At 41.6% G+C, this 16,251-nt stretch overlaps 3 protein-coding genes across 5 annotated transcripts in view; 1 reads left to right on the top strand and 2 right to left on the bottom strand.

The window, feature by feature from the left end:
• zfyve9a (zinc finger, FYVE domain containing 9a) overlaps positions 1-9,573 on the top strand; it is a 54,985-nt gene extending 45,412 nt beyond the window's left edge. For 2 of the 3 annotated variants that reach the window (XM_080439389.1, XM_080439388.1), the window contains exon 19: positions 4,884-9,573. In XM_080439389.1, the coding sequence (XP_080295515.1) occupies positions 4,884-5,045 (162 nt within the window). In that variant the 3' untranslated portion in view covers positions 5,046-9,573. The remainder of the gene's footprint in view (positions 1-4,883) is intronic. The other variant, XR_013933859.1, reaches the window with a different exon arrangement.
• Positions 1-16,251, bottom strand: part of LOC308093158 (high-affinity choline transporter 1-like) — a 113,746-nt gene that overhangs the window by 76,227 nt on the left and 21,268 nt on the right. The gene's annotated exons all lie outside the window — the stretch shown is intronic.
• On the bottom strand, positions 5,156-15,198 carry LOC308093374 (kelch domain-containing protein 3-like; the record flags this gene model as incomplete). Its single annotated transcript, XM_080439710.1, has 2 exons — positions 5,156-5,284; positions 14,584-15,198. 2 exons carry the CDS (start codon positions 15,196-15,198, stop codon positions 5,156-5,158), a joined length of 744 nt encoding a protein of 247 aa, XP_080295836.1.

Genomic DNA, 16,251 nt, shown 5'->3' with positions numbered 1-16,251 from the left:
GGAAATTGGAAATACTCAAGTAAAGTACAAATACCTCAAAATTGTACTTAAGTACAGTACTTAAGTAAATATACTTAGTTACTTTACACCACTGTCCAAGAGTCTGCAGAACGATACAACATTACATTACGTTGCTGTCGGGCAGAAACCTCTTATCTCCATGCTTTCACTTTTTATGTTTTTTTTTCATGCAGTACTTGATCATACTACAGCGTCACACAAACGATAGCAAAAGTTGCAGATCCGCAAGCTCGAAACGCGGCGCAAAGCAACGCAACAGGTTTTGAGCTTGTAGATCTGCTTCTTTTGTTATTTTAGAATTTTAATCCTTAAAAGTAACAGTTTTGGAGAATTTGGACGTATATGAGGTTTCCACCCGACAGAGATTTATTTAGATCTGTGGCTCTCAAAGTGGGGTTCCGGCGACCCCCAAGGGGTCCTTGACAGGGTTTCAGGTGGTCCCCAGCTAAATGTAGTGATAGTTAAGCTCTAATGCATATGAAACTGGGGGTGCTTGGAATTAAAAACTTTGAGAACCACTGGTTTAGGCTGTCCTTAAAGCTGCAATCCAGTGAATAAAAACATGTTATATATACACAATCTGTATGAGTATGTTAATACAGTACATTACAATATAACTAATACAACTGTGGTGGTTGTAGTTGGTCTACCTTCTTTTCTACTGACACATTGACACCATGTGGTAGGGTAGGACCACTACTGTATTGAATGAAACTCAAAACAAAATATATCCCGGGGACGACATGAAAGTTTTTGTTTTGCAGTTTTAACAGCCTTCCCAAATGTTTTGTGTGATTTCACGCGTGTGTGAGTGTAGAGAGTGAGTGTGAAAACGTGTGAGAGGGAGAGTGAACGAGTGAGTAATACAATGTGAACTTTCCCATACAGTTTGTCACCTTCTAAAATAATGGCCTTATAAATTATATTTTTGCCTAAATCAGCTCTTGGTGACACTGGCCACCTGGTAAAATCGCCTATAAAAAGATTCATGCTGTTCCCGCCCCAGTAGTATAATGGCCTATGTCAAGAGTGTAACTCTTGTAAGAGTGTAAGTCACAAGACAATGTGACTTAGGTAAAAAAAAAATCATAATTGCCTAAGTCTGGAGTAAGTCACTTACTTCAGAAATAATCTGTCCTAAATCAGGTTTACAATTGCCTAAGTCAAAACACAAAGTGGCCTAAGTCATTTAATCCTCTTATGTAACATAACTGACAGACAGCGTTATTTGTATGTCAACAGCCATATGTTGTTTTAAACTTTTTGGGTGAAATGATTAAGAAATATCATATAGTTTGTTTTGGTTCAGTCTTTTCAGTTTTCTGTAAAACGTACGGAAACACTTACACTTACACTTGAGCACTACTTGTACCACAGGGACAACAAACGAGATCATAGCCGTGAGTGAATCCTCATATTGTCTACTGTTCAATGTACTGAAATGATGTCATTTCAATGTACTGTATCAAAATATTGTAGTATGCAGTATTTGTTGACTTACAAATGCCTGTATGGTTTTCTTACTTCCTAGATTTGTTGAGTGCACTTCCAATGGACACTGTCCATACTAATCTTTATCCCATAAATGCAGGGGTCAAAGTCATTTTAGGTTACAGCCCGGATGAGTCAATGTGATTTTGTGCAGGCTGGATTACTTTTGTGTGTGTGTGTGTGTGTGTGTGTGTGTGTGTGTGTGTGTGTGTGTGTGTGTGTGTGTGTGTGTGTGTGTGTGTGTGTGTGTGTGTGTGTGTGTGTGTGTGTGTGTGTGTGTGTGTGTGTGTGTGTGTGTGTGTGTGTGTGTGTGTGTGTGTGTGTGTGTGTGTGTGTGTGTGTGTGTGTGTGTGTGTGTGTGTGTGTGTGTGTGTGTGTGCGTGCTCCGAATGCTGAAGGGCACGAATGATCATATAATTCTGTCCCATCACCAAAACATTATGGATAACATCCTTAGCCTACTGATTTCAGGTCTAGAACTAAATGTGTACACCTCTTCATACTAACGCTCCCCATTTCTTCTGTAGTAAAGTGTTTTGGCCTCATATGTACAATAGCAATTGATAACTGTATCAGCACACAAATATCTTCCCAATTGAGCTTCATGAGTCATGTCAGTGCATATAGAGAAGACCATAAACAAAAAGAAGGGGCTCGCACACTTAAAAATGAAAACTGAGGCTCTTAGATGCAAAAAATTCTCTTTACTTACAAATTGCAAAGAGTTACACAGAGTGGACGTTTCGGTCCTCAGACCATCATCAACACTCACTATAGAGAAGACAATAAATACATTTCTTTACTTTGTCTTTTAGTTGACTGTAAAAATATCCTGCAAGGTCCCCGATTCTCTCTCCCTCGTGGCCTTCCAAGTGCACAGGGGTGAGACGATGTAAATGTCACCTTCGCAGTAGGTGGTTGCACACAGCGGGCAAACCAACCTGCTGCCTCCATTGTTTTTCATGTTCCCACAATGGCAGCTTTGCCAGCGCAGCAGAGCCAAGGGGAGGAGAGAGTGAGAGCGAGCGAGAGAGCAGCTGCCACACACAGATAAGATAGATAATAAATTGACGTGAATATTTTTTAATTAAAATACCCTTTTTGTTAATTTATTCTTGCTTTGCTTTTCATCCCACACGGGCCAGATTGGACCCTGGTAGTTTGACACCCCTGCTGTAATACGCTGTAAAAGTTACATTAAAAGTATTCCACAAGTGTATTTCTGTAGTTCTACAACAACAAATAAGACATTTAATTTGCTTTGCCTTCATAATCACCCAAAATATTAAATATAGGAAGACGTACACAGAGGCAGACAGGTTTTATATTATAGTGCCGGTATAATTTCTGTCTCCTGTGCCTCCTAATGTGGACTGTTAAGTGTTGGAATGAAAACAAACCGAAGATTAGACACTATTCTTATTCTATACCCAGAACTGAATAAATGGACGGAACCTTCACCAGCAGCATTACTGACAACTCATTTTAAGAACACTTGCCTTCAGAAAATAATCATTATCACCTCTCAGACTGAATCAGTATCAACTACATAGAGACAGAGTATGGTTCAAAGTGTAAACGGCTTGGTAATTTCAGTGCACTGTAACAGCAGGCACTCAGCAGTGTGCAGATGCAGATGCAGTGCACTGAGCAGTAGACGGCGTGAGCTTTCGCCCACGGCCAGTGAGTCAGTGAGTGAGTGAGTGAGTGCACTCAAGTGTTCCCAAACAACAAAGTGTGTGTGTTCCTATGTGATTAACCCATTCAATCCGGGAACGCATCTGTGTCATTTTAGGTGTCTTTGGCTATTCAAAAATAGCAGATATAACAAGCTCATGGCGTGGCATATGAGCTTGTAGATCTGCTATTTTTGAAGATATATATTTTTTTTTGTGTGCAAATCTTTGATTACCGGTATATACATTTTTTTAACTCAAATCTTTGCTTCTGGAGGTAAGATGGGGGGGGGGGGGGGTTCCGCGGACAAATACATAGCCTATCATTTTGGGTGGTCCTTGACATGGAAAAAGTTTGAGATACTTAAATCAGATTTCAGTAAAAAAAAATTGCTTTAAAAATATATATATTCAAGAATTTGCTAAAAAATTTAAAAAAATAAAATTAAACAGATCTACAAGCTCATAGCGCACTATGAGCTTGTAGATATGCTATTTTTTTTAATTGCCAAAGAAATAAAAAAATGGCACACCGATGCTTTCCTGGTCTTAATGGGTTAAAGCGACAGTGCTGACTGAGACAACTTTATGGACACTCACTGCTGCCTGTCAGAGTTTCCTAGAGACACTTGCCCAGTGCGTCACTGCTGCCTCGCCTCCTCATCCCAGGGCTGTGTGTTCACAAGAAGTGACACAGTGACTGGTGGTGACGCCAGGGTGACAGCGTGTCATTGAGCGCACCGATATACTGTACAATGTGAAAGTCGCCACAGACTAGCTTCACAGAGAATACTATCTGAAACCCAGTAGTCAGTAGTCACTAGACTGCTTTTAGATTTAGTGACGATGGCATAATGATGGGTGTCTCTAAGCTAACAGTATCTGCCCAAACCTGAAGGCAAAGATGCCATCTGTTGTGAGACCTTTTTATCTTACCAGTATATATAGCAGTGGCGGCCATTTTGTGGTGCCACAGATAGAAAACCATAGAGATTTCAGAAATTAGTTAAATTATTCTAAGCCTAAGGAACCAAGCCATCCAGGCTCCTGGTGAAACATGACCATAAAACATTCTATGTCAAAAAATATTTGAATATTAGTTATATGATGCACTTTATTTTTTTTTATTTTTTTTTGCGGTTTTCAAATATTATTTTTTTTACACAGAATCAAATGTTTAAACCCCCCCCCCCCCCCTTTTTTTCTTTCTCTTAGTGTGTTTTTAGCATTCTCACACGTTTGTTAATCATTGTGCAAATAACTGGACACTTAAAATAATTGCACTCTTCAGCTGTGAGACTTAAATCGTCGATTAAGACAGCCCGCCTGTTTGTTCTAATCCATTGGTTCTCAAATGGGGGTCCGGGGACCCCCAGGGGTCCTTGGGGGGGTTACAGGGGGTTCCCAGCAAAAAAATTGTTAACGTAGCATCACAATCATTTTAACCACTTTTTCCATATGTACGTTGGCTATTCAAAAAAAGCTGATCTAAAAGCTCACCGCGCCGCGCGTCACAAATATCGAAAATGTTTGGAAACTTGAGCATTTTTCTTTCTTTTTTTTAACATAAATCTTCTTTTCTGGGGGTCCCTATTTTCAGATGGGGGTCCATGGCCAAATACATATCAGTTTGTGGCTCCTTGACATGAAAAAGTTTGAGAACCACTGCTCTAATCCCTCTGTGCTGTCCTGCAGGTGGGCTATCTGGCGGGCAGTAACGGCACGCCGCTGCTCCCCCAGTACCTGAGTGACCTGGACAGCGCTCTGATCCCCGTCATCCACGGAGGGGCCTGCACGCTCAGCGAGGGTCCCGTCGTCATGGAGCTGGTCTTCTACATCCTGGAGATCATCTCCTAGGGAAGGGGGAGGGGACAAAGAGACTCGACGTTTCAAAAAGAGGTCATTAAAAGAGTTCCTCCTCTGTTCTCTTAGCTCTTACCGGGCTACACCCTGGTTCTAACAGCTCCTCAGCTCTCCAAAACCGCCACCTCCCTCCATCCACTTGGCACCTCAGAGTGCCTGAGGAAGACTGTGCTGGTGCCAGGGCAGGAGGGGTAGCGTTCATCCAGTTCTCCTATGCACCCATCATCTCCCATCTGAAGAGGCACAACCTGGGGATTTCAGGAAGTTCTGAGCAAAGGGGTCTCGTCTGTCTTAACGTTAACTACCCTCGGCCGGCAGGCGCCGCTGCGTCTTTACCGCGACTGCTCTGTAAGATGAGGTGCTGGTTTCATCTAGCCAACAGGGATGGCTAAAATAGCAATCGCAAAATATTTGTTTTTAAAACCTGCGAAGTGACCAGGTTTACTGGTATGGGGACATTCAGATGGTGTCATTTACCGCTCACAGAAAAAAATACATATTTTTAGCTTTTCTGCCACTCTTTTTGCAATACACAGTAAAATCCGTAAGTGTTTATTTAACCACTTAAACCCTGGTGTCCCTGTCTCGGGGGTATGTGCATCATAGGCAGACATTTTCTGATTTTGTTTCTAAAATCTCTAAAATATCAGACCTACAAGCTCACAAAGGCATCACGATGCCACGCGTTGGGAGCTTGTAGATCGGCTATTTTTCTCTGCGCGACACCATCATACGGCGAAAAATAAAACGGGGCTCAAGTGGTTAACCCTTTAAAGTGTTTATTGTGCAGCCTGTGATGTGCACAGCACTGCACACTCCACACATCTGCCTCTCACAGGCAGGTTAACAACCAATTTTAAACGAGATTTGTAGAAATAATGATTTGTTTCCCTTCGGGCAAAACTGCTATACTCCTCAATATCCTCTCAATCAGTCCAGTTCCACCATGGTAGCCACAGCTCCCGAGGGAGCAGAAGCACTTAACCTGGGCTAAACATCTGCAAAAGGCGTCCTTGTAGCACAGACGCACAGAGACCACCATGGTGACGCATCCCTGCCATGTATGGACTCCACCACACAACAAGCACCCACAGTCTAAGATAACAGATCATCAACACAAGGAGAGAAAGTGCCTCCGTGTGGCCATCCAGTTCAATTGCACCCCCTGGTGCAACAGTGCCTGCAGCAGCAACTCCCCCTGGAGGACGCAAGTGGAAGTACAATAAGACACTAAATGTACTTCTCGGGCTTCAGACGCACCTCTTTAGCTTTATCCGTTTGATCACCCCAGATGCTTTTATCATTTCATGATGACGTATGGACGGCCCCATGGTTTGATTGTGTTTGTACATAATAATACTATTTTCTGGTCAGAACAATGGCTCTTGTCACACAAACAGTTTGGGACTCAGTAATGCACTTGCAAAAAGCACTCGGACCCTGAGGTACAGAAGGGGACAGTGTTTAATGAAATGACGGACTAATAACAAATATGTCGACTCTTTCGACTGGCATTCTGTGAAAGTCAGCGGAACCTGAATATTTCTTGTCCAACTTAAGCACCCCTTTGTCTTAGGCCCTAATATATGCCTCGTCGCGCGCCGAGAAATAGCTGACCTAACAAGCTCACAACGTGTCGCGAATACGACGCGTTGTGAGCTTGTTGGGTCGACTTGTTGGGTCGGCTATTCTCTGACGTTCTCGACACACAACGGAGCATAAATTAGACCTTAGACAGGAAGTCTAACAAAAAAAAAACAAGGTTTCAATGCTTTATCAGTAACTCTTTGAATCGCAAACAAGGGGAATGGACAGATGACAATAAAAAGATCCTTTCCACCACCACTAACAACGCCCCCCCCCCCCCCCAACTTCCTACAAAACCGCACTGAACTATTAGCATTAACACACCCGGAAACTGAAACGAACGAGGGAAAGCATGGTTATCAAGATCAGTGTGTGCCGTTTCATGAGACCAAACATCATCCCAGTGATAAGCTCCTCTCATGTTTCATTATCTTAACATCAAAGCTCTGTTTTTCTACTTCGGTGGTTAGGGTGAAAACAAACGAAAAAAATTACTGTTGATGTTAAGTTTAAAGAAAAAAATAAAAGACAAGAAAAGAACACACACAAAAAAAACATTATTAAAAATGCAGAAGCAGTGCACTGGATTCAAAGCCATTTTACAGGAGAGACGAGACTCTGACTGAGGGAGTGGACAGCAAGTCTGGTTACAACAGCCCGAAAAAAAAAAGTGTTTTCTTAAATACAAGAATTCCTGACAGTAGCTAAATTAACAGATCGACAAGCTTGTAGATCGACTATTTTCTATATGTATATATATTGAAATAATGTATTTTCAACTGACGTTGACTGTGTTAAAGCAGCACTATGTAACTTTCCTCTTCTACCCCAGATTTGAACCAGGTTTCCTGCGCAAGTGCTGGAATTTCTTGGCTAATAGAGCCTGCCTGCTTGCTCAGGAGATACATTTAATCTTGATCAGGTCAAAATTCATGTCGGATCCTGTGTCTACGTGAGACATGACCTTTGACACGATCTAAATGTCTCAATAGAAGAGCAGGGAGACAAAATACAACCACCCCAATTATATAAGTCATATTGTATTAACATACTCTACCATACAGATTGGACAAAATTACATTGTATTCATTAAAAAAAAGAAGTTCCATAGTGCTGCTTTAACGTGAGTCATGATGAACTATAAATTGGCCTCAACTGAATGACATGCTTCGTATCTAAAGCTCTGTGGTGCATAGATTTGGGGTTGTCCTCTCCCTCAGTGTTATGGACCTGATAAAAAAAAAACTACAACTGAAGAAGAATGTATTTTTCCTCTTGCTGTTAAAATCTGTAAAATGTATTTTGTTGTTCCTTTATGACGGACCTATGGTTAGATTCATACTGGGGCGAAAAAGCAACCAAACCGTGTAATGAAATTGTATATTAATCATCCCTACATTATTGTAAAGATGTTAAATCTCTCCAACTTAATCATCGACCAGAAGAGGCCAAACAATGAAATGGTACAATATGTAAATGCAGATTGAAAAAGTCCAGCATTGTTAATCATAACAACTGAGGAATCTCTCCACTTGCATAAATCAGCATCATTCAAGACAATCACAGGAATATCTGCAGAAGAGCCAAACGCACTGACAACGTTACTCACGTGGAACTTTGAAATTCACCCGTCACTGCATTAGACTTCATTTACATTATGGATCTGAAATACTTGAGGACCTTCTGGAGGTAAATGTTACTGAAACTGATAACCGGTTCCTATACTTTGTTTATTTTTTCATTTATAATTTTCATATTTTTCAGACTTCAATTTCTGCACTGAATTTGAAGATATCCGTTCCTTGATGATGCAGACATGGCAGTCTCGGTGTAACATGACTCGGTTCTGAGATAGATGTGAGCTTGTTTTATGCAATTGCAGACCCCGTTATTTCATTTCACATGTTTACAGTGTACTATATATGTACAGTAAGAGTTATATATGGAAGATATGACTCGTATCTTTCAATATCACGCCACAACACACATAAATATGTGAATAGAAATGAGTGTCTGCAATTGCATAAAACAAGCTCATCTCTATTTCAGAACTGAGTTTTTTTCCTTCGCTCATTTAGCAGTTCCTGAGTTTTATATATATATATACAGTAAACATATATATATATATATACACACACACACACACACACACACACACACACACACACACACACACACACACACACACACACACACACACACACACACACACACGCTGTCTCGCTCTCGCTCTCTCCTCATTCTTTTCCAGTTTCCAGATGTGTAGGAACCCTTGAATAAATGTAACCAGAGGTGATGGGTCAGAGCTTCTGGGTTAACTACTGTGATCCTGTTCTCTCCCTGACGTTGAGCTTATATCCTCATCACTGTGTTCTCTCTCCACTGTGTGACGACATGCCTGTCTGGAGAGAGATGCTTACGTTCCTTTATACAAATTAACACAAGGAAGACAAAGAGAACATATGTTGTTTATTTTTCTGAGTCGGTTTTCTGTTACGTTCTTTAGCATTATTTGAGGTGTGCAATATCCTTTTATCCAAGAGGTGCAATTGTTTTGATGGTAGCATTTTTCTTTTTCTTTTTTTGTTCAGAGACGTTACTATTCAAACAATGATGGCATGCATGCATACAGAGAAATTAATTTGCAGTGGTAAAGCAAGCAAACAAACATTGCATTTTGACAGTATTTTATCTTTTGTGGGTGAAAATCTAAACAGGAAAAAAAATTCAATTTATACAATCCTGTAACTGACTTCGTTGAAATCCTTTTCGTTTTTTTTATTCAACATTGAATGAATCAAAAAGAAACCAGATGTATGACAAGCCAAAAACCCTGTTCACCCCCCCCCCCCCCCTCCTCTCGTTACACTACAAATGTCAATTAAAGTGGTCTTTATCAAAATCCTGTAGTATATGTATATTAAAACTTATAGAAAATTTAAATGAATCCTCAGTTGTTGTTTTTGCCAGCTGTTAAAGGTGAACATCCTCTGATTGACTGGCAGTTTTATTAACTCCTTGTCGTACATCATTCATCATATAGTTGATCATTAACACAGAAAGAGCATCGCCTATACGCAGTGGTGGAAAGTAACTAAGTAGATTTACTTAAGTACTGTACTTAAGTACAATTTTGAGGTATTAGTACTTGAGAATTTCCAATACTTTTACTTCTACTCCACTACATCTCGGATCCAAATATTGTACTTTTACTCCTCTACATTTATTTGAAAACTGTAGTTACCAGTTACTTTGTAGATTTTGATTATTATTACAAAACATACAATAACCACTTTGAATTGCTCCTGAAGATACACAAGAGACAATTTACACTTTAGGCGTTTAGCAGACGCTCTTAATCCAGAGTGATTTGCAGTAAACAAGGACAACACAAGATAATACATCAAATGCATAGAAATAGTAATCTAATAATAAAGTAATACATTAGTAAACCAATAATCGAATAATAACTAATACATACATTAACCAAGAACCTATCATCAGCCTATACACTATACACACTATAGGATGCCAAGGTCAACAATGACCTGGCATCTGTCTACATAACATGCTAAAAAGGAGGGACCATTTTCACAGAAAAAGCATTCCCATTTTTTTTAATAAATAAACCAAGATATAATCTAAAATAAATCCCAAGAATACACTGCAACTGAGCGTTTTGACAGCGTTTTTATTTTTCTCAAATGGTTAAAGGATGTTAGCTTGCCTCCATTTTACTTTGGACCAGTGATAAACTGATTGAAATCAGGTGTGGTGGTCTCTTTACAGACAAGGGTGGTAAGTGAGGGGGTATTTTTGATTACTAGATGTTAAGGCCGCTAAACGCCAGGCTGCATCACAGCCTGGAAATTCAGTTTCAAATGGTCTCCATATATGGGCATGTTACATTTGTGACTAACACTCTCCTAATGTTGGACATTACACTGGTCAAACACTTTCTGTCCATGTGACATAGACCTCCGGAGAGTGTGAGTAATACAATGGCCAATCACAATCGAGTATTCTCTGTGCTTCAGTGATGACACACATAATGCAAGTATTTATATAGTTGCTGTTTGTCATTCTAAGGAATACTTCCAGCTGTGATCCCGACAGCAGTGCAGTGTTCTGTAGCCTACTAACTATATATAGCAATATATTTATAACTCATTACTATAAAGACTTGACAAGATGGAACAGCGTTTCATATTTTCTTCCACTCAGAGTCTGGAGACAAAGACCGTATTTGTCGCTAATACGGAGGCCCGGGTCTTGTCCAGTGAACAGAGATCGGACAATGGGTCCCGTCGAGGATTTGACTTCCGGCAGAACAAGAGTTCCGGCCATGAAAGCTGGAGCAATCAAAGATCGGAGACCTGTCAGAGAGAAGAGCAACCATTGTCTCATTCACAACAAGTGAGGGCAAAGACAATGTGTTTCCACATAACGGAGGACCAGGTCTGGGCCAAGGAACAGAGATTGGACTTCTGGCACCAAAAGAGGTCCAAATGCAAAGACTGGCATGAAAAGAGGTCCAATCAGAGAATGGAGTTCTTACGGAACAAGTGGGCCAGCGAAAGAAAATGGAGATCATTATATAAGACCACCATCGTTGAAGAGCCGCCATCTTCTCAGTCACAGGTTCCCAAAACAGAGGACCAGTTGTTGTATGAACAGAGATTGGACAATGGGCCCAAAAAGAGGTCCAATCGACACAAAAGGAGACCTAATCAGAGAAAGGAACGTGAAAATTCATCCAATCGGAAAATGGATAGAGATCTTGCCCGGTCGTTTGCGTCCTTGTTGTTGCGCTAACGTGTCCTACTGGTTGTGTGTGGAAGGCAACCTGCATGTGTATTGATGGATATCTCGACTCCCCTCCCCCACACCAACGGGGGTTAGTAAGCAAGCGACAGTGACTGCAGAAAACGTGAAGGGAAATTGACAAAATATTTGTTGGTTTCTTTTTTTTTACGGCATGGCAGTACAGGGGAGGGAGAACTACATTTTTAGAACAGCATGCACCGAAGGCATCATACGCCAAGAGATCCCTGAACTTGACACAAACACTTTTGTCTGAGTATGTCCCCATCACCGTATACTGTATGTGTATATGTCCTCCAAGATTTTACCCAAATATGGAGATGACTGAGTCTCCCAACTGGCCTCCAATTACTGACTGCCAGTAGGCCAAGGACGTATTTTTTATATATTTAACGTTCATTTTACTAGTGCCGTGACTGTTGTCAGCGGGTGCTACGACATCGATACTCATTGTCAGAGTACTTAATTCAGTGCGCGTTATCAGAATATGATCTACAGGATGGACCAACTTAGCAGAGTTCAAGGGCTCTGTATGAGCAATAAAGCTAAAGACGTTCAAAAGAGAAAAATGTTATGTACATTCATATTTTTATCGCTTGTGTGGAAACACACTAGGTATTAAGCATCAGAAGAATAAGTCTGCAGTCTGCCGAAGCACAGACAGACAGACAGACAGACAGACAGACGGATGTTTTATACAAATCCAAGATATCCAATTCGTGAATTGCAAGTGTCATTTGGAAGCCATGCCATTCTTAACCCCATTAAGACCTGTGGCCGATTCTATAAAATGCCTTCTAAATTTTGACAGTCTTTCAACAATTTTGAAACACTGACATTTTTTTTTCTCCAAAAATGTTCGAAATAGCAAATGTGGTACAAGCTGTGGCACGAATTGACGCGCTGTGAGCTTGTAGATCTGCTATTTATGAGAACCACTGTTCTAAATACTAAGTCTTTAGAAAGACTTATGTTGTAAATGACACAGATGCCTTCCCTGTTTTGATGGGTTAAATCCTTTGTCTTGTTTTGTCGGCATGGCATTGAGACTAGCAGTCTATAAGAGAGTAATTTCCCCCACGTCTCGAAACGTTCTGTAAAAGCTAGTTTTGCCTATAACACAAAAATAGATGTCAGAACCGTGACATCCCTGACATAATGCTCTGATCGTTGCTGCTGGATTGTCAGGTCATTTTATCGACGCCATCAGACCGGTCGCACAATCATCTTCCTGGTGGTGTTCTACGTGCCTTCCCTTTACAGGAAGGATTCAGCTGCTATTAAGATAGGCCCTAAATCCGGCTCGAAGGACCATGAAAAGTAAAGGGTCTGGTTGTCTAAGAGTAGGACCCGCCACAGTGGTGTATGATAAAAACTTAACCGATATCCAAACCATAAGGTTTCAGGCCACAAGGCGGCCTGGACATCTAGTATATCATTTTTCTTTTCATGGGGTGGCATTGTTAGCGCCATGCCCAACCCCCAACCTGGAGGGCCAATGTACTGATTTTCGTCCGACTCCTCACCCGAGACCAATCTGGTAAGGTTAAACCTGCCAGGAGGAGGAGCCAGAGGCTCCCCCAGCATTGTTCACAGGGTCTTAGAAGCACACAAGCCTCTCCACCACGACAAGGTCACAGCACAGGGAGAGGAAAAACATTTGATTGATTGATTGATTGATTGATTGATTGATTGATTGATTGAATACTTTATTTAGAAGTTTGCAGAAAAAAAGCACATGAAAGTACAGTTCAAATACAAGGTCAACTAAACAGGATTAGGTCCTTTTGTACTTTTGTATTTGCTTTAAGCTTGATAAATCTCATTGTTATTTCCTACTTTACAATTTCTAGAGTTATGACTTTTTCACTATTTATTAAAGGGGAAAGTAAGTGATATTTTACGTGCCTGGCTCTGTAAGAGCTAGCCATCTATAAGAGGGTCTTTCTATGTGTCCCTACTTGTCCTGTGGCCAACTTAGTACCTCCACACATTTCTTTCACGTACAGTATGTGTTATATTGTTTTGAAATATTAATTCAAGTAATTATTATGAGATTCTGACAGATTTGAGACATGGGTAGATAGATGACTGACATAATCAATATGACGTCATCAATATCACGCCATCTACAGTCTATGCCAGAAATAAATTACTAAAGCTGGGTGCAATTCAGCCACGGTGCCACATTAGTACTACACATTGAATAATGCCAAGCGCATAGAATTTGAATCATGACAGAAACAAGCCCCCCAAGACCGGGAGGGAGTTTTGAAGCAGAAGTTGACAAGTAGCCAACTCTGGTAGTGCAAGCTGGGTGGCTTAACCGATGGGCTTGACGCACAGACTCGCTTGTGGAGGTAGTTTGTGACGTAGGATGCATAACGGACAATAATGTGCATGATTATGAGCCCATAGTGGGCCCAAACCCAGAATGAGAGAGATATTTCTGGGGGGGGGCATAAACACAGCGGGACATTTCTGTGCCCTCTCCAGATGTTATATAGCTCTATAGACAGAAACACCAGAAGCTGCAGACCTTTGCCAACAGTCAATCAGACGAGCCATGGGTGCAAGGCAGCGATTAACACATGAGACTGTGTGTGCATGGACGCTGACAGAAAAATGGAGCGAGAAACTCAAGAAACCATCGTTAGACTCTGTCTTGTTATTATTATGGGTGGTTGCTTATTGTGTTGCTGTTTGCAGTCATGGCTGCCAGTTCCCACCTGATGTCGTGTGGGAGTCCAGACGGCTCCAGACCGTACTGGATAACCGCTAGCTTGCATAACGTTTTCAGATTAGGGCACAAGTCTAAGATGTACAGGTCATCGGGTTTGTCCGATCCTCCAAGGAGGATGACACTATCTCCCACCATGCAACAGCACATCCTATACATCCGTGAACACGGGCCTTTCCCCTTGGGCTTAACCTCCTCCCAGGAGAAGGTTTCTGGATTGAACTTCCAAAGATCGTTGAAGTTCTGGTTCCAGTTGTGCCCACCAAATATGTACATTTCCCCATTGTATGCAAAATCTGAATTACCCACACGTCCTCCTGGTCGAAGCTGTGCAGAAGGTGTGCTCAGCCAGTAGTTGGTCTCTGTGTCAAACACTCTGACGTGGTTGTTGTGGTCCTCGATCTGACCCCAGTTGCAGTTTTTGTAGCCTCCAAATACAAACATCCTTGTCCCGATGATTGTGGCAGTGTGACATTCTGAAACAGGTGCTGGAGTGCCTCTGGTGTTAATTACAGACCAGACCATACTGGTGGTGTCCAACTTGTAGATGTCATTCATGCATCCAGTCCGCTGGGAGTATCCTCCATAGATATACATGACCTTCCCCAAGGCACAGGCTGAGTGGTAGCACCTCGCTTCTGGAACAGTCCCAGAGACCCTAGGCTTGAACCATCTCTGGGTGTCGACATCAAATGCATAAAGCACATTGGAGTACTCACTTCTGTAAGTAACTCCGCCCCACATGTAGATGATATCTCCTATAAGTACAGCTGTGTTGCGCCAGCAGATGGAGTCCTCAGGGGGACCTTCTCTTCCAGTTGTCACTGGGGACAACTTCAACCAGCGCAGAGATATCGTGTTGAAGACATACACATCAATCTGAACGTTGTAGATGTTACCGTCCCCTCCAAAGGAGTAGACCTTGTGTCCCACCGCCACAGCAGAATAACGGCCTTTGTTTGGTCCCCCCTTCAGATGCACTGTCCAGTGAAACATCGTATGCACTAAGTTCTGAATGGCTTTAACAAACTTTGCTCCATAAAGAACCAAGTTCCTTGACGAACCTTGCGCCGTAAAGAACCGAGTTCCTTAACGAACCTTGCTCTGTAAGGAACCTTGCTCCCTAAAGTTCTGAGTTCCCTAACGAAACTTGCCCCTTAAAGAACGGAGTTCTTTAACGAACCTTGCTCCGTAAAGAACCGAGTTCCTTAATGAACCTTGCTCCGTAAAGAACAGAATTCTTTAATGAACCTTGCTCCGTAAAGAACAGAATTAATTAACGAACCATGCTCTATGAAGAATTTATTCCTGGTCGAACCTTGCTCTGTTAAATTATTTCCTACATGCTGCCTCTTATATTGGTATTGCTGTACAAATGTCACTCGATGCTTGGCCAATTCCCTAATTGGCCAATCAGGGAATCCGCTGTCTGTTGATCGCCCTAATATGGCAATTTATCACCATAGCAACCCCAGCCCGGACAGGCTATGGACCTCCCCTGTGCCACGCAGCATTCAGTCTGTTCAGATGATGACTGTTTCCATAATAATAATTACTGCTTTTGCATTATTATCTCCACCTGAGGGGAGATTAGCGTCTATGTGTCTGCCTGTGTGTCAGTGACTAATATCGCAATCTACTACATACATTTCTTGTGCACATTGCCAAGGAACTCAATTTCCAATTTCCAAATATTTTTCACATTGCTCAATGAGAACTGTTCTTGTTCATTCATAATCTCAGATCCACTGGTTGAGCTTTGACTCTGCACACTATTTTCAGGGATGTGATATTGTTTGCCCCAGACACCCTGGGGTAAACAATATCACATCCCCAGACACCCTGGGGAAGACTCGTCCTGTGGTTGGCTGAGAGGGTAGAAACAGAGCGCTAAACGATTCCGTCCGTCAAGCCATGGTGGATTGTTGCAAAGAGAGCAGCACAAAAACAGTGGATGTTGACTGTACCTTTTAAAAGAATACATCACAGATTTTCAACCTAAATCCCATTGTTCCGAATGTGAGGAGATCAATCAATAATAATGTGGAG

The sequence above is a fragment of the Gymnoscopelus braueri genome, assembly GCF_963280865.1.
Source record: "Gymnoscopelus braueri genome assembly, chromosome: 10".
Taxonomy (NCBI): domain Eukaryota; kingdom Metazoa; phylum Chordata; class Actinopteri; order Myctophiformes; family Myctophidae; genus Gymnoscopelus; species Gymnoscopelus braueri.
Note: the sequence above shows the minus strand (reverse complement) of the source record. Positions and strands in the feature narration are given on the sequence as shown.